This window comes from Bombus flavifrons, chromosome 6 (assembly GCF_040668555.2).
Source record: "Bombus flavifrons isolate JBK064 chromosome 6, iyBomFlav1_principal, whole genome shotgun sequence".
NCBI classification, from domain to species: Eukaryota; Metazoa; Arthropoda; class Insecta; order Hymenoptera; family Apidae; genus Bombus; species Bombus flavifrons.
Window position 1 is genome coordinate 16,765,797 of NC_138447.1, and position 26,221 is coordinate 16,792,017.

General features: G+C 40.1%; 4 protein-coding genes across 4 annotated transcripts; all 4 read right to left on the bottom strand.

Annotated features, from left to right (window-relative positions):
* Positions 1-143: 143 nt before the first annotated feature.
* On the bottom strand, positions 144-2,954 carry LOC138181322 (uncharacterized). The gene is made up of 5 exons (XM_069116068.1): positions 2,878-2,954; positions 2,633-2,796; positions 2,421-2,570; positions 585-758; positions 144-480 (listed from the first exon to the last, which is right to left on the bottom strand). Exons 1-5 carry the CDS (start codon positions 2,952-2,954, stop codon positions 329-331), a joined length of 717 nt encoding a protein of 238 aa, XP_068972169.1. The 3' UTR covers positions 144-328.
* A 100-nt stretch (positions 2,955-3,054) lies between these two features.
* On the bottom strand, positions 3,055-4,840 carry LOC138181111 (uncharacterized). The gene is made up of 5 exons (XM_069115684.1): positions 4,745-4,840; positions 4,310-4,553; positions 3,983-4,140; positions 3,746-3,922; positions 3,055-3,447 (listed from the first exon to the last, which is right to left on the bottom strand). The coding sequence occupies exons 2-5, from the start codon at positions 4,492-4,494 to the stop codon at positions 3,290-3,292; spliced, it is 678 nt and encodes a 225-aa protein (XP_068971785.1). The 5' UTR covers positions 4,495-4,553; positions 4,745-4,840; the 3' UTR covers positions 3,055-3,289.
* Positions 4,841-5,358: 518 nt separating this feature from the next.
* On the bottom strand, positions 5,359-7,059 carry LOC138181115 (uncharacterized). The gene is made up of 3 exons (XM_069115688.1): positions 6,870-7,059; positions 6,185-6,511; positions 5,359-5,775 (listed from the first exon to the last, which is right to left on the bottom strand). The coding sequence occupies exons 1-3, from the start codon at positions 7,047-7,049 to the stop codon at positions 5,374-5,376; spliced, it is 909 nt and encodes a 302-aa protein (XP_068971789.1). The 5' UTR covers positions 7,050-7,059; the 3' UTR covers positions 5,359-5,373.
* A 559-nt stretch (positions 7,060-7,618) lies between these two features.
* On the bottom strand, positions 7,619-11,208 carry LOC138180987 (uncharacterized). Its single transcript, XM_069115401.1, has 3 exons — positions 8,483-11,208; positions 8,291-8,411; positions 7,619-8,051 (listed from the first exon to the last, which is right to left on the bottom strand). The coding sequence occupies exons 1-3, from the start codon at positions 8,756-8,758 to the stop codon at positions 7,741-7,743; spliced, it is 708 nt and encodes a 235-aa protein (XP_068971502.1). The 5' UTR covers positions 8,759-11,208; the 3' UTR covers positions 7,619-7,740.
* Positions 11,209-26,221: the final 15,013 nt, after the last annotated feature.

The window sequence follows — 26,221 nt, forward strand, 5'->3', positions numbered from 1 at the left end:
TATATTTTTACTATGCGTCTAAAAAAAAACTATATGTTACTACACTGTGATACTTAAATAACTATTTTATGATCAATTTTTTGTAAACTTTTAAATAAAGTATCCTGAAAGTAGCATAAAATACTATACATAAAATTGAGAAATCTGTTTTATATCATAAAATTATATTTCAGTAAATATATTTACATAATATATACAATGTAAAACTTATCTCTATGTCATGTTATTATAAATAAATTTATATTTGCAAACAAAACATTTTTTATAAATACATTTAATAAAAATACGCTATATAAAAATTGTTATATTCATTTGTATAAAAAAATTCTTAAGCGTTATCTTCTGTTAATATGGCTGGAGAGTTTATCGCGACAATTAATCCATATTTGTGAGAATAGTACATCAAGAAAATTCCCCACTTTCCACAAATCATAGACCAAATAGCTGATATCATTGTACTTTCCCCAATGGGTACAATGGCTAAAGTATAAGAAATATGTGCACGTGTTTACATATACTTTGCCATATTTTTTATATATATATATAAAACTGTATTTTAATTGGAGATTAAATAATATACATACGGATCTTGTAATAAAATGTGAGGAAGAGATACCAAATTAGCGCAGTTGTTCCTGCTACAGCACTAACAAAACCAACAACATTTAAACTTTTCAATGTAGATTTGGTATGCCATCTTTCTAAAATTTCTTTTCCTTTAAGCCAATGCAGGTGAAAACAAACCGCAGCTAACATACCTATGTGATACATGAAGTAAAGCAAGATTTTATTCATATTAATTTTGTGTTAAATTTATTATATAAAAATATCTCTTAGCATACGAATAACTCTTATGTACTATTAACAATATGAAATTTCTGAAGTAATAATTTCTACTATTTGTGATATGTGTGATTAAAAAATTAGCAGAAGGTAATATTCCTACTACAAATATTACGAAAAATATTGCCTAATTATTGAATGAAAAACCATAGTTCCATAATTAAAACCATAACTATTAGAAGATAAATATGCACAGCAATAAAGAGGTAATTTTTATTTTGTATGTAATAAACGAAGAATATGGTTTGTTATTACTGTAAAATATTTGTCTGGTGAACTTTTAAATCGTTTGCTATTAATTTTAAACCATATTTAAGGTTGCAAAATTAGATAATTTATATAATAAGACGTTCATCATGTAACGTGTGATGCTAACCTGATAAGATTGACCAAAATCCAACATCGAAATTCCTATACACAACAAAGAGTACAATAAATGCTGATATAGCAAAAATTATACCAAAGACGCTTATTATTAAATGTATTATAACACCTCGCGGCATTTTTCGGTTCTTGTAATTATCTACTACGTAGTGCACTAGCCGACTATATCACGTCATGCCTTAAGGAAACTTAGTTTGCTTGTGCAGATGCCCGTCTTGATATTTCAAATTGTAAAAAATAAGCTATTGGTAATTAATAACAATATTTTTTACAATTATTGTATTAATGAAGTTTCAGAAGTATTTTATTGAACCTTATTTTCTAAATTGGATTACATTCTAAACATTTGTGAATATGATATATGTACTGAATAATTGGTGAAATTCATGTAACCAAATTTAATACCATTAAATGAGTGTCACTCCTTGATAAATCGATGCGCCATCTATCGAGGTTACGTGGAAACGATGTTTGCCAATTTTACTGCAATATTTTCTCTGACTTTAGCGAAGACTTTACAATCGCATTTAGTTTATTTAAAAATTATTGTGGATAATATTATTTATATATTCGCGGAGAATATAATTTATAGATACTTGGTCTGCGTGTTCCGGTTGCGTAAAAATTCCTCTGTGATGTTTCATATTCGACAAGTGAAGAGAAATCGAGGTACAAGAATTCGATTACTTTTTACATTTGTAAGTTTTTATGCTATACCTACATATATGTAACATTGCGTAAACGATGACTTCACATGTCTTTTAATTACCAAACGATAGATAAGTGTTTTCTATAGTTATTTGTGCAATGTAAAAGTTTCCAAATAATTGTGTCACTTATGAAAGCAGTAAGAGGCCTATTTTCACTGTGTACGTTGCGTATGTAGTAAACGTACAACAAATTTAATATAAATATAAAGAAAGGTAGAAAAATTAAATTATTTATTTTTTATAATCAAGGTCCGCGCAAAGATCTTTCGGTATTTTTGCATTTTTGGAAGTTCTTGCCTTTTTCTTCTCGTGTTCTTCTATAATTATTGTCGCACCTGTACGACTGAAAGTATCTTGGTATATCGAAAGATCTCCGTGCAATAGTTTTGGTCTTATATAGCCGAGCACTATATACATTTAAATATATTTAGATGCATTTTAGTAATTAAAGTCGAAGTTATATTTAAAAATCTTTGTACTCGCTTCTTTTTGCCGTCACTGGAGGTGCAAGAACTTTTTCATCTCGAGGATTGAAATATAAATCATGAATATACGCTACTAATTCACTTTGCAGATCCTTTTCTTTGATCTCTTCCCCAACTTCTCTTGTATCGCGCGGAGCCTCTATACTCGATCATGTAACAATTTTTAAAGAAATCAACTATTTATGTCATTTCTATACGTTATTAGCTTACTAGGATGTTTATAGGTGACTTGATGAACAGATCGCAGTCTGTCGAGGATATGTTTACGAACCAATTGTTCAGCAGCTTCGTCCAATTGTGTAGGGATCGATGCTATACGAGGATCGATTTCTCCTTCTTCTATACGATCCGTAAAATAATCTTTGTGATATATTCTGAAAATATATAATTCGTGTTCCTAGATAAAATTTGTCCATCTGTTTGTAATTTCGATAATATACATCTTTTTTTCTTACATCTTAGCTGGTTGTAGCTTTTTCTTCCTAAAGTTGCGACTGTATTCCGTAGAAAAAAATTCACATAAATCTGTCATTATGAAGTGGTAAAAAAATAAAAAAGAAAAAAGAAAAAAGTAAAAAGAAAAATGCGAGATACAAAAAAATTAGGTTATACGCATACGATTCCGTCGGTTTGAACTTAATTGGTTATAATAATAAATAAATGCTAGTAACCATATGTCTTTTTTTTTTAACGGTGAATTTTTTGGGAAATTCAAGGGATTCGTATCTTTTTTTTCTTATACGTTACAAACACGAGAATGTGAGCGAATAATTAACAATTGCTTTCATATAATCGAGTATTTGTACAATAAAATATTTGAGAAATCGGTAGTGTCTGGTCGATGAGAGAAATTTTTATCGTTCGAATTTATAATTTACAGTCCCCAAATCTTCTTCTTGACGAAGGTAGCGGTTCCAGATATTGTTGTCGATTTTTTATGTTACTGAGACCCATCTTGCTGATAGTATCCATGTATTCCGAACGACCGGTGAAAGGTGTCTCCCACATAGAGAAAGATTCTGGAACTGCAAATGAATTTTCGTAATATTAAATTCTCATCGTTTAACTTCTGTTATCATAGAAACATTCGTGAGCAGCAACCTAATAACATTCTACAAAATATCTTTCCTTCGTAAAAATTGTATTTTATTTAGGAATCTTTCGTCGAGCAGGAAATATTAATATAATATTAATATTCACGGCAGAAATATTAAATATTTTTTTCTTAGATTAAAATATAACACTTTTCCTCTAATAATATCCGTTTCATCCACAATGTTTGGAGATTTAAAACAAACGGGGACATTCGAAAATATTTCATACCTTGGAACAAATTAATCGTTTTGGCTGGCTGAATATGCGGTCTTTCGATGGCGGTGTATCGAAATCTCGTTGGATCTCTGTAACCCTCCTTTATTTTCGTAACTTCCGCCGGAAAAGGTGAACAGTACGATGAGTCGACCGCAGCCTGTAGCTGTCTGTACACTTTGATAGGCAATCCTGAATTCATTCGAACGAGTTATTTGCACGATATCGCGTTCCTTCGATGCCGGTCCATACCTCTCTTCGCGTAATCCGTTTTATAAATACTCTTCATCGTCTCGTCCATCGGCTCGCAGTTAGCGTCTAGCATAGCCTTCGTGAGATTCGTCATTTCACGGTTCACTTTCTTCAGTTGGTCCAGAAATTGTCGTTCCTTGTCAGCCAGGTATTTGTATCTGGATGCATTTTTTTTTAAGTATTACTTTAAATTGCCATTCCTTCGCCACGGATAACGACGATTTCTAATTTAACGAAGGATTATACAGCGTGCAGAATATTCATATTGTACAAATCACTTTGTATTTCGTTCTACTTATTTCGAGACAGTGTTCATTTTACTTTTACCTATCCTTATTACTCTGTTGGCCATGTTCGTCGCACGAACAATCCTCTGGATCGATTCTGGGGGTGTATAATCGAATTCCCGTACTCTTCGGTGGTTGTGCCGGTTTCGTAATAAGAGGTACAGGATACGGCCAATTAAAATCACGATGAGTGATCGTGATAAAATTTTCCAACGCGGTGGTCATCGTGTATACCGGTAATTTAATCGCGAGTTAGAGCATACAATCAGGATTTACATGGGTCTCTGTTGAAAGAATATTCGTTTAAATGTACGATATTTCTTCGCCGTATGAAAATACGATTAACTCGTCAAAAATGAAAGAAGAAAAAAATAGAGAAACAACAATTTTTCATTAGTCGAGGTTAACGTTCTTTTTAAAGAAACATTTATAATTAAAGGGAATATTTTGTAAAAGATACTGAATTACGTCATACCTGGTTAATCTTCATTTTTATCAACGAAATCAACGGATTTCGAAGGAAAATTTGTCTCGGCAGAAATTTCTTTGCGAAAAAAAAAAAAAGAAAAAAAGAAAACAGCGACTAAACGTTACATGGCAATGGGGACTGAATCGATTCGTCGGTTCTAGTATTACGAAATTTCATCACCTTCCGGAACAGCCAAAGTATCGTTTCTTTGATCAGCATGATCGTGGCAATGACAGCTCTGTAAAGCGCGTAATGTAATATAGCGTTTAAAAACGTGATACCAATGTGCGCGATCACGGAATCGGTTGTTAATCTTAAATCGTTCATCTTGAAATTTGGGAATTATTTCGTCGATTTAGTCGTTTCAAATGTTCATAGACGTAATATGCTTTGTATAATTCACCGGTGATTTATCGAAACTGACTCGTGTTCTACCAATCTGATATTTGATACAAACGATTCAGTTCAAAGAGTTCAGGTTTATTAAATACTTTCAGGTAATTTCATGATGCTCGAAACGAGAGTAATCGATATGACAATTTTCATCGCTAATAAAAGTACGCATCAGGACGACATATCGTTAGTAATTATAAGTACGAAATACAGTACGTTTAAGTAGAAAATAAATTTGCATTTTAATACGAAGTCGCTGACGTATCGCTAAATTTTCGTTGAGGGGACGTTGTTCTCGAGATACGTTTCGATATCTTTTGTTCCGGTTCCTTGTTTTTCTTCTCGTTTTCCGTCTCAAACTCCTGATCGCCGGCAGGAGAGATCTTCGGGCACATTCGCGAGTCTAGGGAAAACCGTTTCTTCATTTTCGCGCGATACGTATCCTTAGGTTGCTCTAACGACGAAAACAAGTGTTCCTGAGGGTTCAACGAAGTCAACTTCAAAAGCTTCTCATCTTGAGATAGATTGCATTTCCTCCTTTGAACGCGGCCCCTTGCCGTCGTAAAAATTGGCCTCGTCGTCTCCTGAATACACCCACAGTCCAACCGTGTGATCGTCGTCATTGTGCCACATGGCTCGAGATTCTGAATCGTCAGACAATGCAGACAATTACAATGCAGTCGATCGGATATTAATCGATTAAATACGATTAAAATATATTTTAATATTTCCATTCCGTTAAACGCTACATTTAAAAAATACTCTTAACTACAGCGGAAATTTTATTTCGTTGTTAACTTATTAACCTTTCGGATATATACGTACAAACATTCAAATCCACGATCTCAAACAAATTGTCTTTACTCTTCGTTTTTAATTTCACAATTATAGAGGTTTCTAGTTAACAGATACGTGAACAGATGCAGTTAACGGATCAGAATTTAGTTGGACACCTTATCGAGCAACAAGTTTTGTAAGGTAAAATGTTATACGTATAAAATATTTTTATTTACGTCTAAATAGTAGTTTGTCTCTCGACGATACTTTACATACGTTTTTCAACCGACCTCCCGAAGATGGATGAAAACTGGAACTTTGCAACGTTCCGGCGGTGAACTTGGAGGACGGCGAGGCAACTCTCGGGCCGAAATAATATTCGCCGATCAATCGTTTGATTTCTTGCGAGTAGTATCTTTCGCTAATGTCTCGTTTCATCTGCAGCTCCTTCAGCCTTTGTAATTTTTGCATCGCGGTTACCGCCTCTGGCGTATTCAGCTCCGAGTAATCGTTGAATCGTTGGTATCTCTCGCGAAGCGTGGCGTGGTTACTCTTTGGCAGCACTTTGCCGTAAACCGGTTCATTTGGGTATGGATTATATATCTATACAAGAAAATTTTCCGCCTGGTGAAATTGCAATGGACAAAAGCTTCGAATAAAAATTCTCACCGCGCGTTTGAACGAATCGTAATTTCTTTTCGATTCTTTCGATAGGTCGAACAGATTGGAAATCGTTGGTCCATGCTTAACGCAGGGATAACAAGAACACACGAGAATCGTAGAAATCTAATTTCCTGTTCAATCTCTACTTAATTACATAAATAAACAGAAGGGAAAACCACTCGCATGTACAATACCAAAAATTTCAATTTTTGGCACTTACAATGTCCCGCGTTCTCACGTCGTATAATTCGATTTATAAATACGCAACGATGCTAAAATAAACGCCGTTTAATCATACGTTGTTTTTATTAACGCCAGGTTCCTCGATCTCGGAGACACTTTCCACGGAAGATCTCTCTTCTGGTAATCGGATATCGTGCTCACTGTTGTAAGCCTCTTGATAAGCGTTCGAAGTACTATAACGTGGCAAATTATGGTGTATCTCTCTGTGCGACGATGTTTCCCGATGATCGTCCATCTCGCTTTGAAGGTACCTTCGATCATAGTGTTACATAATATTACACGGTAAAATTAATAAATAAATACACACACACACACACACACACACACACATATACATATAATAAGAGAAATATACGATGGAAACAAAGAAGATAAAAGTAAAGAAATATACGATAAAAAGGAAAAATAATTACGATAATATATTAGTTTGGAAGAAAATTCGTAAGTTACAGCAGATGTAGGTTATTAAAGGAGGGAGATTACTCGTTGGATAGTTGGTTGCGAACACGATTCGAAGAGAAAGTTGCTATTTTAATTTATTCTGCGAAACACGTTGTCGACAGATGCATAGCGCTTTTGTGCATTATTACACAGAATTTGATGTACTATATTATTTTCTAGTTCTACGTAATTTGTCTGTCTTCCATACTGCGAGCAGGCTGACTGAGTTCCTCGAGCAACTTCAAGGTTTTAGATATTTCTGAATGTCTTCGAATATTTCGATATCATTTATTTCCACGAGGAAAGGGACATTACGTATTTCTTTGAAATAAGAACACTCTTTTACACGTATCGGCAATAGGAGTGAAAAAATGGAAATAAATTCTGGAAAATTCGCAAGTATTTTCTGGCGATCGCGTCAAACGTATTCGAGAACTGGATCCGGATGGAATATCGTTTATTGAACACAGCGATACAATTAATTTCTACAAGGCAGCTGCCGCCCAAGCTGGTGCACTATCGTGTTTTTGATGAATGTTATATTTTAGAATCGATTGACCTAGTTTACTGATAGTATCTTGGTATTCCGATCGCCATGGAAGTAATCGCGTTTCCTGCGATTCGTCTTCAGCTCCGGCCACTCTCTTCGACCGCCTCTTTCCTATTTTGTCTCTGTCATCTCCACTAGATACTTTCGATAGCTTAGCCCGAGTAGAGGGTCGACAGTCTATGTCCTTTGCTTCTTCTTGTCTGATACCACAGGGAGCCCCCGTAGAGATATCCTCCATTGGCGCGGCTGTCGTAATATCGAACGATGATTCAGAAAATTCGTTTTCCGATAACACCGAAAGTAACGAACAGTGCGTTGGTAGGAAATAAAATAGAACGTACCAGGTATAGACTTTCGAATTACCAGATATTTTACAAATTCTTCAACTGGATCAGAGTTTCTACATTTTTATCTCGACCGACAATTACGTTCTTTTTACGCGAATTATACGCGTATATCGTTGGTTGCGTTTTCATAAAACTCACCTTTGTCGGAATAATCCAACTGGTATGTTGTCTTCAGTCGATCTTCGTCAACGCGTTTAATTACTTCGTCGATAGGAGTACTCCGTAAAACTCCATAGAGATTAGGATGTTTCTCTTCCAACTGAAACGAGCGTCTCGACGTAATGCGATCGTAAGGCGATCGTAAGGCGATTTACACCATTATCGGTTTACCTTTCTCATGTACGTGGCTGGTTGATCGAATCTGGTGGCTTCGGTTTCCGGATGCGGTCCCGTTTTTGCAGGATAAAGCTTTGGGTCCAGAAGCCGCCCCATGGGACCCGTGCGACTCCAGTCGTAATCGTCCCCGCACCGTACAAGGGGCTTTATCTCTCGTGGACGATCATGGCACTTGCAAGAAGCATATTCGCTTAACGAAGTTATCTTACGTTTGTACCTGGTCGAGGGCCACGTGTAATCCTTTTTGTACGTCGTGAGGTATCGGGCCATAGCGCGTTCACCTCTTATTTTCCAGCGGTGATTTTATTTTCGAATCGATGGTTCGTTATAGACTTTTTATATCTCACATTTTTCATATCAGTCTAATTTCGACGAAAGGTATATATTTCGTGAGTCATGCGCGTTATAATTAAATTTCGCGTCGGATCTTCTCGTACCAGGCCATCCCATAAAAAGTATCATCCGTTGCTTTACTAGTTCGAATTTCGAAGGTAAAATCAAGTGGCAATTGCTGAAATTTATGATCGACAATTAGAAAGATCGTAGCGTAGATAGTATCAATACGGAATAATTGTTTCATCGTGACAATGTTCGGTTCCACTTACGTCTTCGTTCAGTCGCGATATCTACGATTAACCCCCATATCTCGCGTATATTTGCTTACTAGAATTTCTTTCAGAGATTATCGAAACGCCGAATGATCGAACGTTATTCCGTCATTTGTATCTGCCCGTGTGTTTCGTTGACTAATGGTTTTATCTTAATCATCGTAGTTTTATGCTACATGTTTTGGTCGATGTTAATCGGCGGAAAATTTACGGACAAAGTTGACAGAATTCGATCGGTTAAGCAGCAAAGTTCTGGCAGCGAAGGGGAACCATCGGCGACATTCAGGCGTTTTCATCGTTCCCGAACGTCGTAACAGTTAGCGACCCGAAAGTTCACTAATTTTGCCAGTTCAAACAAACGGCCGCAGCGGTCGTACAACTCCCGTCTGGAGAACGGTGTCGGCGCGTGCGATTTTAAGTTGCAACGTCCGCTGTGCAAATAAACTTTGCCCAATAAATAGTCGTAGACTACGATACTGTTCACGCGTTTACGTGCAATCGCAAACAAAGATGCCACACAACATGGCACCGTTCGTTTAAGATTATTGTGTTTGGCGTAGTGCCACTTTCAATAGAAGTTATCCATTTTCCAGGTCAATATTTCAGTCCGACCGAATCACATCGAAAAAAGAAAAAAGATATTCTTCTATGTTCTTTCGTCTTACGGACGACTCTATCAGAGAACTTTCTTCTCGCTATCGTTTCTTTTCTCTTATATCGTTCCAACGTGAGATACTTGATATCGATATTTTCCTTTTTACCAAATTCCTCTTTAATTACGATTATTTTGTACATTAGAGACGGCTGCGCGGCATTAATCTTATTCTCACCCCTACCTTTTCTATCGCGATTGGCCCGGCTCCAAGACCAACAGATAGTTCGATGTAGACTCTAGACATAGGCTACCGACTTCAATCGACGGTACAACCAAAGTCGTGCTCGCTTTATTTAGAGATACATCAATTCGAAAGTTCGGTCACTCTGCTTCCGGAATCCGCGCTGTCTTCTCCGTCCCGGGGACAGACAAACGAATGGATTCCGTTCGAATCACGGCACTCATTCTGCCCAGACAGTGACATACAACTTGCCTCATCGGGATACCTTAAGCTTTCCTTTGATCCCAGCCTCCGTATAAATTACTCTCGTTGTAAATTAATTCGAAGAATTAACATAAAACTATTCGTTCGCATCTTTCTTACGACTCGTACCCTATTTTTCACGTATACCAACGTATCCAGCTTTTCAATGTTTCCGTTTTCTATAAGTTCCGAGGAGACGTTAAGTTAGAAGAACGTCTCAGAAATAATATTCGACGTTAATTTAACAAATGTTAGATCTTCGCACGACGCATCCAATGCATCTCCTGTTTCGATTTAGCGAAACGATGATGTCACAGGCTATCGAACGCCCAGACGACGAAATAATCGGTCGAAACGAATCATCCTTGTCGTCTTCGTTCATCTTTTGGCAAAACGTTTGGTCCCGTAGGAAGGAAAGCTCGGAAACGGACTGTACTACTGATGGTTGCTCTAAAGATATCGCTGCGTCCACGCGGCCAGGAATAGAACCGTGACGTCGTTGTTCGTCGACGAACGAATACTAACTCTTCGGTTCGTCGTACACCGACAGTTAGCCAATGCGATACGCTTCGAGGTCGACGATGAACACGATCCTACGAATGCCACCCCGTGATTCTGATTTTCTTCCAAACGCTTCCTACTTTTCCTCTGATTACGCCACGATTCCAAGTTTTACGAAAAGTTTCGGTCTTGATCGATCTCTTATCAGTCGTGTGCTTTAACGTCTCGATCTTGTCTCGTGATCTTAGAATTTAAGATCAGACGGAGTATTATTTATATTCATCTAGATTCAGTGATCAAAGAAATTTAAGAATACGCGTTTAACAGAGCAGGCTTTATTTCCTCTTTCGCAAGAAGGTGTCCTCTTCCCATTGCAAATTGTTACGTTCGTAAGCGTAATTCAGGTCGACGAGTCGAATTATACTCGTTCAGAGTACACTCCTACAGAGACCTGAAAATTTACATTTTACACCGAAAGTGTAACGCTTTCAACGTCCGTATCGATTTTGTAGCTTCTTTTCTTTTCTCAACGATTGCTACAAGTCCTTTCGATCGTAGACTCTGTTCTTCTCTGACAACCTTGTCCGTGTAGTCGCGATCGTTTCTGCTTAGTTTAGCGATTACAGGTAGCGACAATCGGATACGAAACTTATAAACGTAATTACTCATATGAAATATAATAAATAAATGAACGAAGTAGAGGTTTTCAGTACGAAAGGAAGATGAAATTCAGACACCAGCGACTGATAATTTATCGGCAAACCGTGCTTCTTCGTTCCGTGGCTTAATTTCCCGAGGTTTGCAAGCTCGAAAAGACAGACCGAAGGAAAAGGGTGTGAAAAGTAAAAGAATAACAGGGGGACGACACCGGCGCGTACATAACCGATAAAAATCGTTGACAAGAGCCGGACCGTAAATTTCTTAGTGGAAAGAATTATCGCTGTCGGATAAAGACGACCAGGCAACAACGAAGATCTGACCGAAAGCGCACGTGGAGAACACGAAGTCGCGGAGAAACGTGGCGTTACTGACATTAAGTTACTCGCTTTTCGTTTCTTCGATTTTTGAAGTGCTGCGTTCCCGAGTGCTACGGTGTGACTCAAGCACAAGGGAAAAAAGAGTCGATGGACTGGCATGGAGAACGCCGTCTGACTCGAAAGAACTCGCTGACAAAGAGACCCGCTGCAGCTTGCTTCAAATTAATCCGTGTATTATTTTCTACTTGTTCTCCGGGGCTTTTTGACCCTGTGAAGCGCCGCGTGTCGTGCCTTTTCTCGCATTCTTCCCACGAATTCTTTGCTCCTATCGAACTTCCAAAATGAACTTCTATCATGAAACTGAATATCTCGTACGTTCTTCTTTCTCTATGTATGTTATTCGATAAATTAACCTATCGACAGATTTTTCGGACACTTTTCGTTAATACTGTACACGTGTTAAACAGATTCGTTCTTCGGACGAAATAAAGGGTTAGTTCGCTTACATAACTGCCTCTCGTATCTATATCGAGAGCGAAAGGGGTGATTCAGAGCGGATCGACGGGAGTACGATCGTGGTACGCTAGAGAAGGACCGTATTCCAAGTATGAGGGCGTCGTTAATCAGACGTGACGCATCTTCCAGAAATCCGTGCAATTGGAAAACTAAAATCGTATAGAAACAAGACGGATAGTGGTCTGGTCGACTGTCGCCTACTCATCTCTCCGCAGCAGGAAGCAGACCAACTCCATCGAAATAGCTCCAAACCCATTAGCATTCATTAGTGCATTAGTGCCTCTGTCCTCCTTCCAACCACCAAATATCATCTTTTATATACTCGAAGGGGAATGATACTAAAGAGCACGAGAAGAAATCGCAAAGAAGTAAACGATCCTCGCAAACTTATCGACTCGCAGCTTTTCGCAGCTCGTATTTTTCAGCCCGGTCGCCTTTATCATCGGTCGCCCGTCGTATCATCCCGGATTTCGTCAAAGATTTCGCGCTTTACGAAGACAGATTGCGCGGCTGTTGCGTCAAATAAAAGATCGCGTTCGAGAAGGAAACGATCGCGATCCACTGTCTTCCCTAATTTACATATTCGTTTTTATTTCAAGGAACTCGTACTTTCTCGTTGTGTCGTTTCACCCTCGATCGAAGACTTCGCTGCTCGTACACGTTGCTCCAGGCAGACAAATTGGGCGGGTGCGGCGTTAAATTAAAAATCATTCGCGTTTTACACGCGGACAACGGGTAACGGGAGGAGTCAGGCGAGTCTCATTAAATTTATACCGACGTTCACATTCCTGTCCGGCGACGTAGCACCCAATTAAACGTTTGATATAGGGTGGACCTCCGTGTTTTGACTTTCGACCGGCATCGTGTCCGCGCGACACTGCCGCCACCGGCAAAAATAATCCGCGTTCGAAGGGGACTCACCGGAGAAGGGAATTCGCGACGGAGGTTCGCGGAACCAGACGCGATTCCCCTTTCGTACAAAGCGCGAGAAATTACGGCCACAGTGGCAAAGCTTGTGCGCGCCAAGGCCGCCCTTTTTCTTCAGCCTTCTTAACGACGTCGTTACGCGTCCTTCTTCCTTCCAGTGATGGTTTTATCACTGCCGGCGAGTTAAGCGATTTATTCCTCTTACAGCCTCTTACTTATTCCTCTAATTTGTTTTCGTAAACGTTTAGTGGGTAAATTTTGTCGATTAGTCAGGTTGGAGAATCGTTCGTTAGTCACCTTAGCGTCGTTGGTTTACGGGCTTGGACTCGGATCGTTTTTACTCGGACGCTTCTATCGTGGTTTTACAAGTCACGATGCTTCTTCCTTTCTTTTTAATTTGTTAGTTGGTTCGTGCTACTCTTTTTCTATCAGGAGCGTGTTCACATACGGTGTTTAACGATAGACACGAGAGAGAGTTTTAGGTTGATTACGATCCTTGAAAGGGCAGACGATACGATGTATTCTTAGCGTAAATGGTATAAAAGCAAAAGATTATAATAATGGACTAAGAAAATAGATTAGAAATATTTTATATAATGGTTTCGTAAATATCAACTAACACAACGAGTAAGAAATAAATTTCAGAACTTTGGTTTATTAATTTCTCGCGTTTCTCAATTTCTCTCTCTCTCTCTCTCTCTCTCTCTCCTTCATCTCGTACGGATCGTCAAGACGAATCGCTGCTATTATCGTTATTTAGGATAAGAATTACGTTCGTTTCTCACTTAATTCGTCGTCTGAATTTGTCGTCGGGTTTGAACACGACGCTTCTTTAATATCATTTGATTTAGAGGGACGCGGGGCTCGCCAGAGAATCGAGAATGCGATCCGATGGTCAAAATTTCGGCATAAAGCAGCACCGAGGATCAGCCGCAGCCTTTTCTCTGAACGTAAAACGACTACTTGATATCGTTACGGGCGATCGTGCCGTCAAATTAATTTGTCGTGATTCCTGTTTTTCAACCGTGTTTCTTTCGGGTTTTCAGTACCGCGCGAGATGTTCGAGATTCACGCGCGTAAACGTCGGTCTTTCAAACTCTCTTCTCCCCTTCGATTCAATTTTTCCCGCGAATAACGACTCTTCCCAACAACGAAACATCGTGTTACAAATAATTGCGCTGCCACACGGACATTCGATATTCTTTTTATCACGGTTTCCTTCGTAAATATCTTTATATAGTAAATAAAGTGTTAAGAAAGGAGAGCTAAAGGGTAGTCAGGTTTTTAAGGCCGGTGTCTCAGTTACATTATGGCAACATTATTCTAGGATACACTAACATGGCAGAACTGCCTCCGTAGAAAGTAGCGTTAGATATTCTTGGCACGTACTGCCCTTATTGGGACAACGAACTGAAATGATTCCTAGAACATTATGAAAGTGTTGACGAACGATCATGAAGATCGCGCTTGAGATAAATACGATGAGATAATATGATATAATAATATTTACAATTTGTTTATCAACCTTTAATTTATTTCAATTTATTTGGTGGTAATTTAGATATTTAATAAACACACACACACGCGCGCGCGCGCGCATTTTACGATATAATTTGATTATCTTTTCTTAACCAAAACATACTTCTCAGAATCTATTTCGAATTTTTAGTTTCCGTAATATTATCAAGGTTTTCTTCCAAGTAATCCCAACTTCATCAAGGAAGTTAATTTTCAGGAACGATTGTTGCTTTTCGCACGATCGTTTAGAACGTTCACCGTTTCACAAAATATCTTCGAATTTCGTCGCGTTTCTTGCGACTAGCGAACTGATTCAGTTTCTTTGTTCGAGGAAACACTACTCGGTAGGTGTGAGGGCACCGATGTAAGCCGGTTCAAAATCCCTGGAATACGAGTTCGATGCCGGTGTAGCATTTTTGGATTTCGAGGAACATCCAAGATCAAGCATAAGCGCGACTGTATGCAAACTCCCTTTCGAAATCTCTTCCTTTCAAATGGACCATTATTCGGTGAACGAACATCGTTCGACGAATAACGTGTTCTCGTGGAACCAGGGTTATTGTCCCAGCGTGTCGCGATTATTTGAACAATGATCAAAGTCACGTGAAATAAGATTCTGGTTAGAGAAAATGGAGGATCGATCTTCGAACGTGGCTCGTTTCCACGAGACGATCATTTATCTTGGACAGTTAGTTAGGCTTTTTAATTTTAGATAGATTCTATGAATTTTGAAGAGCCATGAAAAGACAACCGAGCTTAATCTGTACGTTTTAAATGATCGATATTAGGTCTGCTAAAATTTATCTCTTTCTTAAATCCTTGTTTGTCGGGACATTAAATTATTATTATTATTATTATTATAGTTGTTTCAGCGTTTTCTATCTCTGGATCATATATATAAATTTCGTTACTCGTCGTGATACTCGAGAGACTAAATCCTCGATAACAAGACGATAAAATTACCCTATTATTCGCGCTGTGCCCACTTTCCAGCCACGAAGATATCGTTCTAGAAACGTTTCAAAGCGGAAGACTCGATTAATAGAGAACTACTCGAGCGTTGAAAGATTCCCTTCCAATGTAAAATCGATTCTTCGACTTCTCGTTGTTCCGTCCTTCGTCTACGAACTATCGTCAGAAAAACGCAGCATCGTTGCTTCGAAAGCACCAAGGGAACGAGTTAAATACCCGAAACACAATGTGCAACTTGCTTAATTAACGGCTGCAACGCTGCATATTCTACGCGAAGTCGCACAATTTTTCAATTTAATTAGGCGTGCGTCTGTCGACAAATCGACTGGGATCGCGTTACAAACGGACTTGCCAAAATCCTCGTTAACAACCTGCTAGTTAGCGCGATGATGCTTGACGATAATCCATCGCATTCCTTCGCGCAGGAAAGTAAGGAAAATAAAAGATAAGCAGGGAAAAGGAAAACGGGTTTGCTCGTGCGTTCTTCGTCACCGCGTATAGACACACGAGGTGTTTCGTTATTTATACAGTCGTGACATTTTCCGTTTCGATCCCTCTAGCATTCGCCGACAGGTTGACGCTTCGCGCGTCTTCCGTCGCGCTTAACGTCTGCCAAAAAGCTCGCCTAACCGTGCTGCCAGTTTACACGAGATAACGCGCAGCGGCCGTACCAACGGCAAACTCGATTATAGAACGCTATTTCTATATTCACATTATAATTAGACTGTTTCTAAATATGGACGTTTAAATGCAACCACCGTGTGTAACGCAAGTATTTCCATGACGAATGAAATTCACTCGTTAATGTTGCTCGCTAGACAAGCCGAGCTTGATCGCGATGAATAAATGTAGATATTGCTGTTTGTTGCTTGCTTGCTTGTTTGTGCTATTCTGATTGGCCAACGTTTGTCGTCTGATATATGCTTTACGTACATATACATATACACGTATACACGTTATACAATTGCCTGGTGAAATATCGTAGTAGGCGATAGATAGATCGTATAGATATCGATGCATCTATTTAAAGGAAATAATCGAATATGTTACGAACAGATCGACTTATATCCGTAGATTACTCTTAAATATAAAGATAGATTTTACAATTTCAATAAAAGAATCGATTTCATAATCTGCGTGGATCGAATATCTTTTACTCTTTTTGATGCGTATCGGTGAATATTCCAAGTATATAAAGGATGTAGGAAAATTGCGTGAATGGAGGAAATGTTTGTGAACGATAGCGATTCGTGTTTCGTGTCTTTTCATAATATTAAAGAAACGAGAAATTTTGTTCATGCGCAAAATTTGAAATAGCGTAATCTTTCCTTTTTTTTTTTCTTTTTCTTATCGAAATGAGCGATTTTTCGTGAAAAAAGTCGAATCACGTTCTTGTTTCTCTAGAAGAAGTTTGGTGGCTTTCGTTCATTGCCTTTTAGTTGCAATTAAACGATCCCGAAATCGCTCGTAGTTTGTAGAATCACGCGGCCATCGTCATCTTGACACTCATCGCGTTTCGTCGCGTGAATCCGAGGTCTGCCAAGAAACCCGATGACACGGTAATCGGCACAGGGTTCGACCAGTGACTCGTTATCGTGCAACATGTAGATGTAGGTCGTTAGTTTTATTTCCAATCGACTGCCGCGTTGGTCGAAACAATTGATATAGAACGATCGATAAACAATCGTGTATCGTTTAACGAATATCGCGTTCGCTACGATACGTCCGATACGTAGTTTTGCATACAATTTTTTAGAAAGCTGTATTTGCCAGCAATTTTACATTTTTTATGTCCTTTACATTTTACTATGTAACGTTTAGCGTAGTTTTTCAATACACGATCATCTAACATCGTACAACTTTCGTTTATAATTACATTCTTTCTCTAAATAAATTTCCAATGAAAACGGAAAAGAACGATACGAGTCACGTTGATTCTACCTTATTATCGAACAATCGATATTACGCGCCAAACTTCCAAATTATCTACGACTATTGTATAATAGGATAACATCATACACGAAATCATCGTCAAATTCTAAAATGAAATTACTACATATAGAAAAGAATCGTACACTCGGCCACGGAAGCGAAGTATTATTTTCATTTTAATTATTCGATCGATCGTCTCACCGACAATTTTTTCACATCAATCAATTTTTTTTCTTTAGCTCGGATCTATCGATCTAGCAACTACGTACATATCCAACGTTCGGAACACCTAACACGTGGTATTTTGCAAAGACGAAATGTCAACGATACCAACCCGTCATAAATTATCAATTCAAATACACGACCTTCTCTTTCCTACACGAATAACGAAAAGAAACATCTAAAGTTAAGAAAATAGAAAGGAAAAAGGAAGCCAGTGGTGAGCACGCGTTTCGCTACCCAACGAGCCTTTTTCGCGAAACTCGATCGTTCCTCAGGGTTGAACTCCCCCCGGCTCCGTTATAACACGTCATCCTTTACTCGCTACGAGCGCGGTAAAAGGAGAAAACGTTCCAGCTAGCGGCCGGGAAGTTTCTTCCATGGAAACCAGCGACAGTTCTCGGTTGACACTTGCCACGGTCTGCCAAGAAGCCCGATTACACGATATCGGCGCTCGTGCGCGTCGTTTAGGAGCGTGTGCCGCAGGACGGTCGCCCGAGTTGGAAGGACAGCGGTTTTAAAATAAGCTCACGAGAGTCCCAGCGCTCTGCCAATGCCTATCGGTCCAACCAGTCGGTGCGCGCTCTCCTTTTCAGCAGTCGTTGATCGTGCACCGTCCTCGCAACAACCGTCGTCGTCGTAGTCTTCGTCGTCCGGCCACTTGTCGTCACCGTACCAGTTGTCGTCGTCGTTCCGACTCGCGCGCGAGCTCAGAGAAAACCGGACGCGTTAACCGAGCGAGCGTCCTCGTTGCTGTACGTGTGGCGCGCGGCTACTAGTGCAACGATCTTCTCTTCTATCTTCCATCCAACCGATATTTCGCTTCTCCGCCGACGATAATTACCGTACGATAAAGAACACGGTAAGGTAAACGGTTCGTACAACGGTACAGAGAGAACGAAATACAAGCTGAAGTTAAATCCGAGCGAGCGAGCGTGTGTTTGTGTGCCAGGTGACACGTGGTGCCGGTCGGTCGTGTCCGGCGGCGATACTCGTCACGGATTCGCACGGGTTCCACGCGAATGATTTATTATAGAGTTGACGGGTACGCGGGTGTATCGCGTAGTCGCGTTTGACAGCGCGTCGCGTTACGCGGCTACCTGTGCTCGCTGTGCATACGATACACGGTTGCAGAGAAGGTGATTTCCTTGAAAGGATACTCCCGTGTCAGCTACGAAGGAACGCGTACCGAACGATAACCGAACGCGTACCGAACGCGTACCGAACGCGTACCGAACGCGTACCGAACGCGACAGTAAAAATAGGAGGTAATCAGTGTCTCGAATAGAACCGGGTTCCAACAGATCGTTGGGAAAGTGACTCGATTTAAAGTGACCAAGGTGTACTACGATCGTTGCTGTAAGAATTCTACTTGTCCGGACACTGTTAATTCGGACGAAGGTTTATCCAGTGTCCGAGTAACGTCAACTGGATTTATTTAACGGAATGTGAACTGCAGTTGAAAGAGATCGTACCTAGTAGAATCGCATTGGGAATTTCATGAGACGGAATTTCATTTAGTGTAAGAATAACACCGATCGAGAGTCTATTTATCCAAATGCGAGCTTTGTTTGACAAAAGTTACGGTAGATATACGTCTATTCGAATTCCATTGGTAAAAACAAAATGAATTTCCACCGACTCGATTCTCCTTTTCCGAACGCGAAATTTGTTTAAACGAAATTTCGTTGCTAACAGAGAGAATCGGCAAACTACTATTATACAAATAGTTTGTCGCAGGTTCAGGTGAACGGAGGAGTTCCATAATATTTGAGTTGGCAGTGAAGACGTTGGAAAAATCGTTCTCGCAAGCCAGACCACCGGTATCGTTCGTCGAACGTATGGTCGACGGTGTTTTCGTTATTTTAAGACAATGCTTATAGCGAAAGAACGAGTCGCACTACCCAACACGGACAGGAAATAAGGAGAAAGTGAAACGATAAATTCACAAAAGACGAGGAAGGCTGGTTCTTGCGAAAGCCTCCTCCGACTTGTACATTAACGCGAGGCGATATTAGAGCGGCGCGAGTTTGTACACAAAGGCATGGTCGATGCAAATGGGCGATCAAAGGGGCAATGTTTCCAGTAGCACTTCATTAAACGCGCAAGCGTGTTTTTCGCGAAATGCGTCTCCCGCCGCGTCTCCTTTGTTTAGATGAATATATCCCACCTTTATTTTTAAACGTGACACAACCCAAAGGACAGTAGTTTTTCAAGGAAATATTAAAAATCATCTTTCGATGTAACGATACGTTATTTTGTTAACGAAGAAGTTTACCGAAGAAAAGAAAAAAAAAGAAAGAAAAAAGAAAGAAAAAGGAAAAGGACAACACCTATAAAACGTGACTTGAGATTCATCAACTTATTAACTTACTAATCTAGTGATCTTAAAGACGTAATCTGATTTCTAATTTACCATGTTGGCACCTAAAGCCACGGTCAATTTCATGTGTACGCTATTTTATTGGATTTGAAGGCAAGTTGCCTGCATTCGAACGAGTCGAAGAATAAAGTTGTGCCGCATGAATATACAAAGTTGGAGTAAAGTTACTTCGATTCGAGCGACTTGAATTAACCCGATTAATTTGAACGAGCGTTTAAAGAACCACAAAGGACTTTCTCATAAAGATGATTCGTAAAACAAGTTTTCCAATTTGTGTCAAGTTTACGGCACGTATTAATCGTTATATCAATTTGCGCCAACGTATTTTTTACGGAGCGTTCGAATTACACGAAGACGACCAGAGATTTCGTGCGGTTTGAAAGGATTTCGTCGATCGTTAGCGGTATGTTAGCCTTGGTCAATTTCACGGAACACGCCACAGCGTGTGTCCGCTCGTTTGTATATTGTTCTATTCTCGCTGTGCTGCGAGTCTGCGCGTGCTCCTTTAGGACTCTCGTATAATCTTCAGCTTTGATAAATCCTACACGATTCCGTATTTTTATTTCACATCTTTAAGATATCAGTGGCTCGTGCGATAATTTATAGGTTCCGTTTATCTACCGGTAATTTTATCCGCCACCGTAATCGATTCGCTCCGATTCCTCACGGTTTAATACCGTTCGGCGGTCGAAAGTCGTCTAAATCGTATGCACGGTGGAGTATCGCGTTGCATCGTGTCTGACCACAAATATTTGAATTACAGGAAACTGCGGTGAACGATGGCCGATTGAAAAAAGCATCGCCGATCGAGAAAGCCAAGAATCAACGACGGTGAAGCGTATTCCACGCGTGGTTCCTTTCTTATTCGTTTACGATCCTGACACAAGTGCATCTATTTGGAACGATCGAGGCGCGCGCGCGCGCCAGATCGAAAGTGTTCTTCGAGAGGTGATCTTTTTCTTTTTTTTTCTTGCGGTGTGAATCCCCCCCCCCCCCTCACCGGTTCGGTTCAGATACAGTGGAGAAAGTGGTTGAAGCCGGTGCGTGGTCAGACAGCGAGTCGCCGATCGTTAAAACGGTCTCGGCGTTCCCCGTGGCCGGAAAAGTGTTCAGTGGTAAAATCCCGTACGGGAATTATGTGACGATCGAGCAGATGTCAGGTGTTGGTTGCGTCGAGTCGGAGCCACGATATTCCGCACCCTGGTATTCCAACATCGACGTGGCACTCATGGGAATTCAAAGTACCGCACAGTTCGTCGAGAAGTACCACCACATTATCGGTGAGTTTACGTATCTCTTTGTGCAGTTCTTTTCTTTATCGTTTCGATGGAAATTTGCTTTTTCCCCATTGCTTTTAAGGAAAGGAAAGCTCGAACGAAAGAAAGAAATCGTGCAAATAACATAAGTACAAAAGGAGAAGTTACTACTATTTTTTTTTTTTTAACTTTACGTTATTTGTAAGTTAAAAATAGCGCCAGACGTATCAGTCTTTTTCTTTTTCTTTTCCACATGTTGCTGTTGTCGATGGAGATTTATTAGAAATTTCTGATGCACGAAAACGCGAATTCGATAACACGTTGCAGAGGTTGTGTAGAATCTCGATATAATTCTCGCGGGCGTCGTAAATCTGCCAACTTGAATGTAGTTCTGCGCTGAAAACTTCGGTCACCGCGGTGCACGTACAAGTGAAATAAAACTGATCGTCTTGCATACGCGGGGCCCGTTTACATGACGCCGGCAGTTTATTTATGAAAATGTAATAAGCCGGTAGAATTTTTGCCTGATGGTTTACGGTCTCAACGTAATACCGTAAAGTTAAACGAGGATCACAAATAACAGGATAACGAAACTTCTCTCAATTAACGTTACCTCTGTGTATGTGTTGATCGTTTGATATATTCGTTTTTCTTAATTGACATTCGATCAATCGGTCGAATTTAATTCGCGTCGTTCAATTCCTCCATGTAAAATAAACTTATCGGTACATATTCACGCGCATCGTTGTCTCGCATTATTTTCACAATTTCTTTCTTCGTTCTTGCGAAACAACGAAATAATTGTCAGTCGCGTTTGCACGTGATAACGTTGTCATTAAGAATTAAATTTCTATTTAGAAAGATATTTACACGTCGCAACGTGTTCGGTCAATGCCCGACGCACGTTTGGAACCGTCTTAACGCGTATCCCAACTCGATCCTCGACCACCCTCCCCCGCCCTCCGCGTTTTCCTTAGAACAAAGTCATTCAGAAATTATACGAAGGATACAAAGAGAATGCCAACGCGTGTTGTTTTTCTCCCCCTACCGCTTTGTCCTCCAATTTCTCAATCTCCGCGACACTTTGACAGCGGTGAACCGTTCTTTCTGTAAAACTCGCTTGTACATCGTAAATCAAAGTCTCGATAAAGGCTCATTTGCCACTTCGTCGAAACGAAAGAAAGCATCAGCGTGTCTTACCTTCGAATCACGCTCGATCTACGCTTCTCAAAAAACGATCGTAATCTCGAGCAAGTGAAAATATCGAGGTATCGCGCGTTCTTCCTGCACGATTTATTTCAAGATGGTGGTTGCTGGCCCGCCTGCGGTGAATTCATCGTCCGGTTTTGGATTACAACGTTGCAAGAATCCGTCGCGAATTCGCGTGTCTTCGTTCGTATCGCGATTCGTGTGTCGGGAGTGTATCATGGAAAACGATCTATAAATACGAGGCGAGACGAAAAGAATAAGGAAAAAGAAGAAGAAACAGAGGTGGAAACTTTAAACCGGTGGCCGCGAGCCTATCCGCGACGATGGCGCGCGTATTTTATATCCGTTTCTGTAACAGTTGATGAAACGTGATCGACAGTCGGACAGCGATCGGGGTGGGGTCTACGTATATATTTAAAACCGTTTCGTCAGGGATTTTCCCCGGGGCCGTCTTGAGTACGTCAGGGAGACTGACGCGTTCGATAATTCATCGACCGTCGAATCGTCGACGTCGACTTCGACGTCGTCGTCGTCGTCGACGTCGTCGTCGTCGTCGTCGTCGTCGTTCCGTAGGCCTCGTGCAACCGATCGATCGTGGCGATTCCCTGGCTCGTCCAGCACGCGATCTCGTCCTTGCCTTTCACGAGGATGCACCATTGGCTAATGGGAAAATCGATTCGCTCGTAACTCGCCGTTTATTGACAGCGTGGTGTTAGCACGCTCGAAATGAGCCGCAATGTTATCTTCCGTCCGTCCTTTTCAAATATATCTCTCGCTTAATTTCACGTGTTACGAGAAACACACCCTCGGCATTTTAATGCTGTTGGAACAGAGGGATGATACGATGGGTGAACGAGTAAACGTGCGACGATCGCGTTCGAAGTTCGCGCGAGGAAAAGAGCAGGAAGATGGAATAATTCTCTTACAGATTAATTTAACTCGCGTCGACCTACAAATTTTGTACCACACATATTAGTAGACATTGTTCTTTTTTTTTACACGAAAGATAATCCACAGGGAAAATGATTTTCTACGATTTCTTATGTAAGGACAATGACGCAAATAGACGCGTGTCCGTTGAATAAGCGATCGAGTAAGTATGATCGACGTTACGAAGTACGAAAAATGAAACGATCGAGCGAACTGACTACGGTAAAATACAGCGGAAACGTTGCGTTAGCTAGAAACTTATCGAGCGATACGGTGGAAAGTGCATTTCTACACGAAGAAAAAGAGCACATATGGAAAACTATGAGAGATGTAAAATTCATGGTAATCAGGATTGATTGAGAGAATGAGTTTGAAATTGGATCGTATAGGGACGGTCGATTGTCGGTCTTCGTTCTCGAGCGCGCACGATGCGTAAAGACTCTTATTTTAGGTTAATAGATAGTACATGGATTTCGTGCATAGACCCAGAGGGATCGCTTCCATGGATTTCTGCCAGCTATCGTGAGTCGTACGCGTGCGTGTCCGTACGTACACGTACGTGGCTACGTACTCGGCCGCGTGAAATCCACGCGTTTGTATGTTTGTATGGTGTATATAATCTAAGCGGATCGTGCTATACGTCAAGGAATATTTCATAGTTGACAGATGCTCGCCTACGTCACGTACGACTTTGAAATAATACGCGTGGAAGCAAAAGGGCAAGCACGAATAAATGATTTCCGTGAATTTTCATTGTTAAACGTTTCGAATGATTATTTCTCAGATTGGGTTTAGATCTTCTGTAATTGTATATTATTGGATACGTAACACACGCTAGGATGACGAAGTATAATTTCGACGACATGTAATTTCTTACGTTATACATTTATAAGGTTGCTGGTATCTTGTTCCAATCGTTTTTTAATTTAACGATAATCGATAGTTGCTTTGCTTTGTTTACTATGTTTTCTTGAAAATACTTCGGTTTATTATTCCCTGCACCGGTTTGAACAATAACATTCTATTTCATTCAAAGCGTAATATATAAATATGCGATTGTTAGATTATTTTGCACGATGAATATAAACCGGTTCGAGCAGTCCTGAAACAGTAAGAAAATAAACACTTTTTAGTAACGAAATCAATATATTTATACGATTGCGAGAATCAGAGAGAACGTATCAGTTGGAATGAATTTTTATTTCGATTAAAACAATTTAATTTTATGGCCGATCAATCGTCGTTGTACATGAAACTTTTCCTTTGTACGTAAGATTCCGGCAAATAAAAATCGTTCGAAAGGAGATTCCTTCGCTATTGCGTTACGCAACGTGCCATAAACTTTTCGCTTTTCGCTTTTCGCTTTTCGCTATCATTCGTCTGCCTAGAATAAATCCAAACATTTGTCAAAGTTCCTATCGTTTCAAGCAAACTTTATATAGAGAAAAGACGGGGAAAGAAATTGCTCGAGGTAGTATACGTAGCCTAAATTAAACGGCTGGAAAACGCGTTTGATTCGTGAACGAAAAGCAGATTTATCATCGCGGGAGCCTTCGAACAGCTTTAGATTCGATGTTCGGTACACGCGGGAACGATGATGCTCAATAAAACCGGCCACGGCTATTTTCGAACGATCTAAATATTTTTCTTTCGTTATCCATCATTCCCTTAACGTACACGGTCACAACATTCGCGATCCATCATTCCCTTTACGCACGTACACGCACACGCTTGCATCGTGTTCATGGCTAATAATTAGATACGTTAGCGCGAAGCTTTGGCTAATTCCCTGTAATATACGAGACTCGACGAATTATTGCAATTTTCGCGAGAAAAGTTCTTTTGCCAAACGATCGTAAACGTAACAAGAAGAACTGCCGTGTCGCAAGAAACATTTTCTATGCACAGAGACGATGCCTTCAAGTTCTTTCTTTCCTGGACGTAACCCTTTCTCTATCTAGTCTTCTTACGCGATTTCCAGCGTTCAATTTCGCTGTAATTTCATTTCATTCTTCGTACTCAAGGATCGAACAGTTTATACGAAACTTGTACTTCCAAGAACCGCATTTGCACGCAGGTAAACAAGTATGCGATCGTACGTGCTATCTATCAGCAAAAGGTAGTATCTTGCGATTTCATTTGCCAGGAAGTATACGTAGAAATTACTTTGCTGGTCCGATCTGCTTCAGAACGAATTACGAACGATTGTCCGTATCAAAGTTAATAATCGTAACTCGAAAGGCAAGCCCCGACCAACGTCTTTTCGTTGATTCGATGTCCAGAATCCCTACAAAACACCCTCATATTTTGCAGCGTCCTCTATACGAACCTCCTTCATAAGATTCACCTTTAAAACGTTTAAAACAGTAAACAAATATTTTAGTTTCGGTTACGATATGTACAATGATGAATTCCTTCCTGTTTAAAATATAACCTACCTACACACGTAGATCTGTGCAGATCTATAGTACATAGTGTAACAGTATCTTCTACATACAGCTTTACAACTCTCGTGATCCTTACTAATCCCGTGACGAAGTACAATAAGATCGAATACTAAATCAATATACATACGTGCGACCTGTACACGTCGTGTAGTATTTGGCAAAGATTCTCGTTCCGGTAGCCGACCAACTGGCATACGATGGACCATATAATCCATAAATAAGCTCTATCCACTTCGCCTACGTCCACAATCGCCTATAT

Coding starts and splice junctions, on each gene's coding strand:
- LOC138180987 (XM_069115401.1), bottom strand. CDS start 8,758: ATGGCCCGATACCTCACGACGTACAAAAAGGATTACACGTGGCCCTCG. Junction 8,412..8,482: donor CAGCCACGTACATGAGAAAG/GTAAACCGATAA, acceptor CGCTCGTTTCAG/TTGGAAGAGAAACATCCTAA. Junction 8,052..8,290: donor GTTGGATTATTCCGACAAAG/GTGAGTTTTATG, acceptor ATATTACGACAG/CCGCGCCAATGGAGGATATC.
- LOC138181111 (XM_069115684.1), bottom strand. CDS start 4,494: ATGACCACCGCGTTGGAAAATTTTATCACGATCACTCATCGTGATTTT. Junction 4,141..4,309: donor CAACAGAGTAATAAGGATAG/GTAAAAGTAAAA, acceptor AAATGCATCCAG/ATACAAATACCTGGCTGACA. Junction 3,448..3,745: donor AACGATTAATTTGTTCCAAG/GTATGAAATATT, acceptor ATTCATTTGCAG/TTCCAGAATCTTTCTCTATG.
- LOC138181115 (XM_069115688.1), bottom strand. CDS start 7,049: ATGGACGATCATCGGGAAACATCGTCGCACAGAGAGATACACCATAAT. Junction 6,512..6,869: donor CTGGCGTTAATAAAAACAAC/GTATGATTAAAC, acceptor TTTCTTGTATAG/ATATATAATCCATACCCAAA. Junction 5,776..6,184: donor CGGGAGGTCGGTTGAAAAAC/GTATGTAAAGTA, acceptor CTGACGATTCAG/AATCTCGAGCCATGTGGCAC.
- LOC138181322 (XM_069116068.1), bottom strand. CDS start 2,954: ATGACAGATTTATGTGAATTTTTTTCTACGGAATACAGTCGCAACTTT. Junction 2,797..2,877: donor AAGCTACAACCAGCTAAGAT/GTAAGAAAAAAA, acceptor ATATATTTTCAG/AATATATCACAAAGATTATT. Junction 759..2,420: donor TCCAGTGACGGCAAAAAGAA/GCGAGTACAAAG, acceptor TGTATCACATAG/GTATGTTAGCTGCGGTTTGT.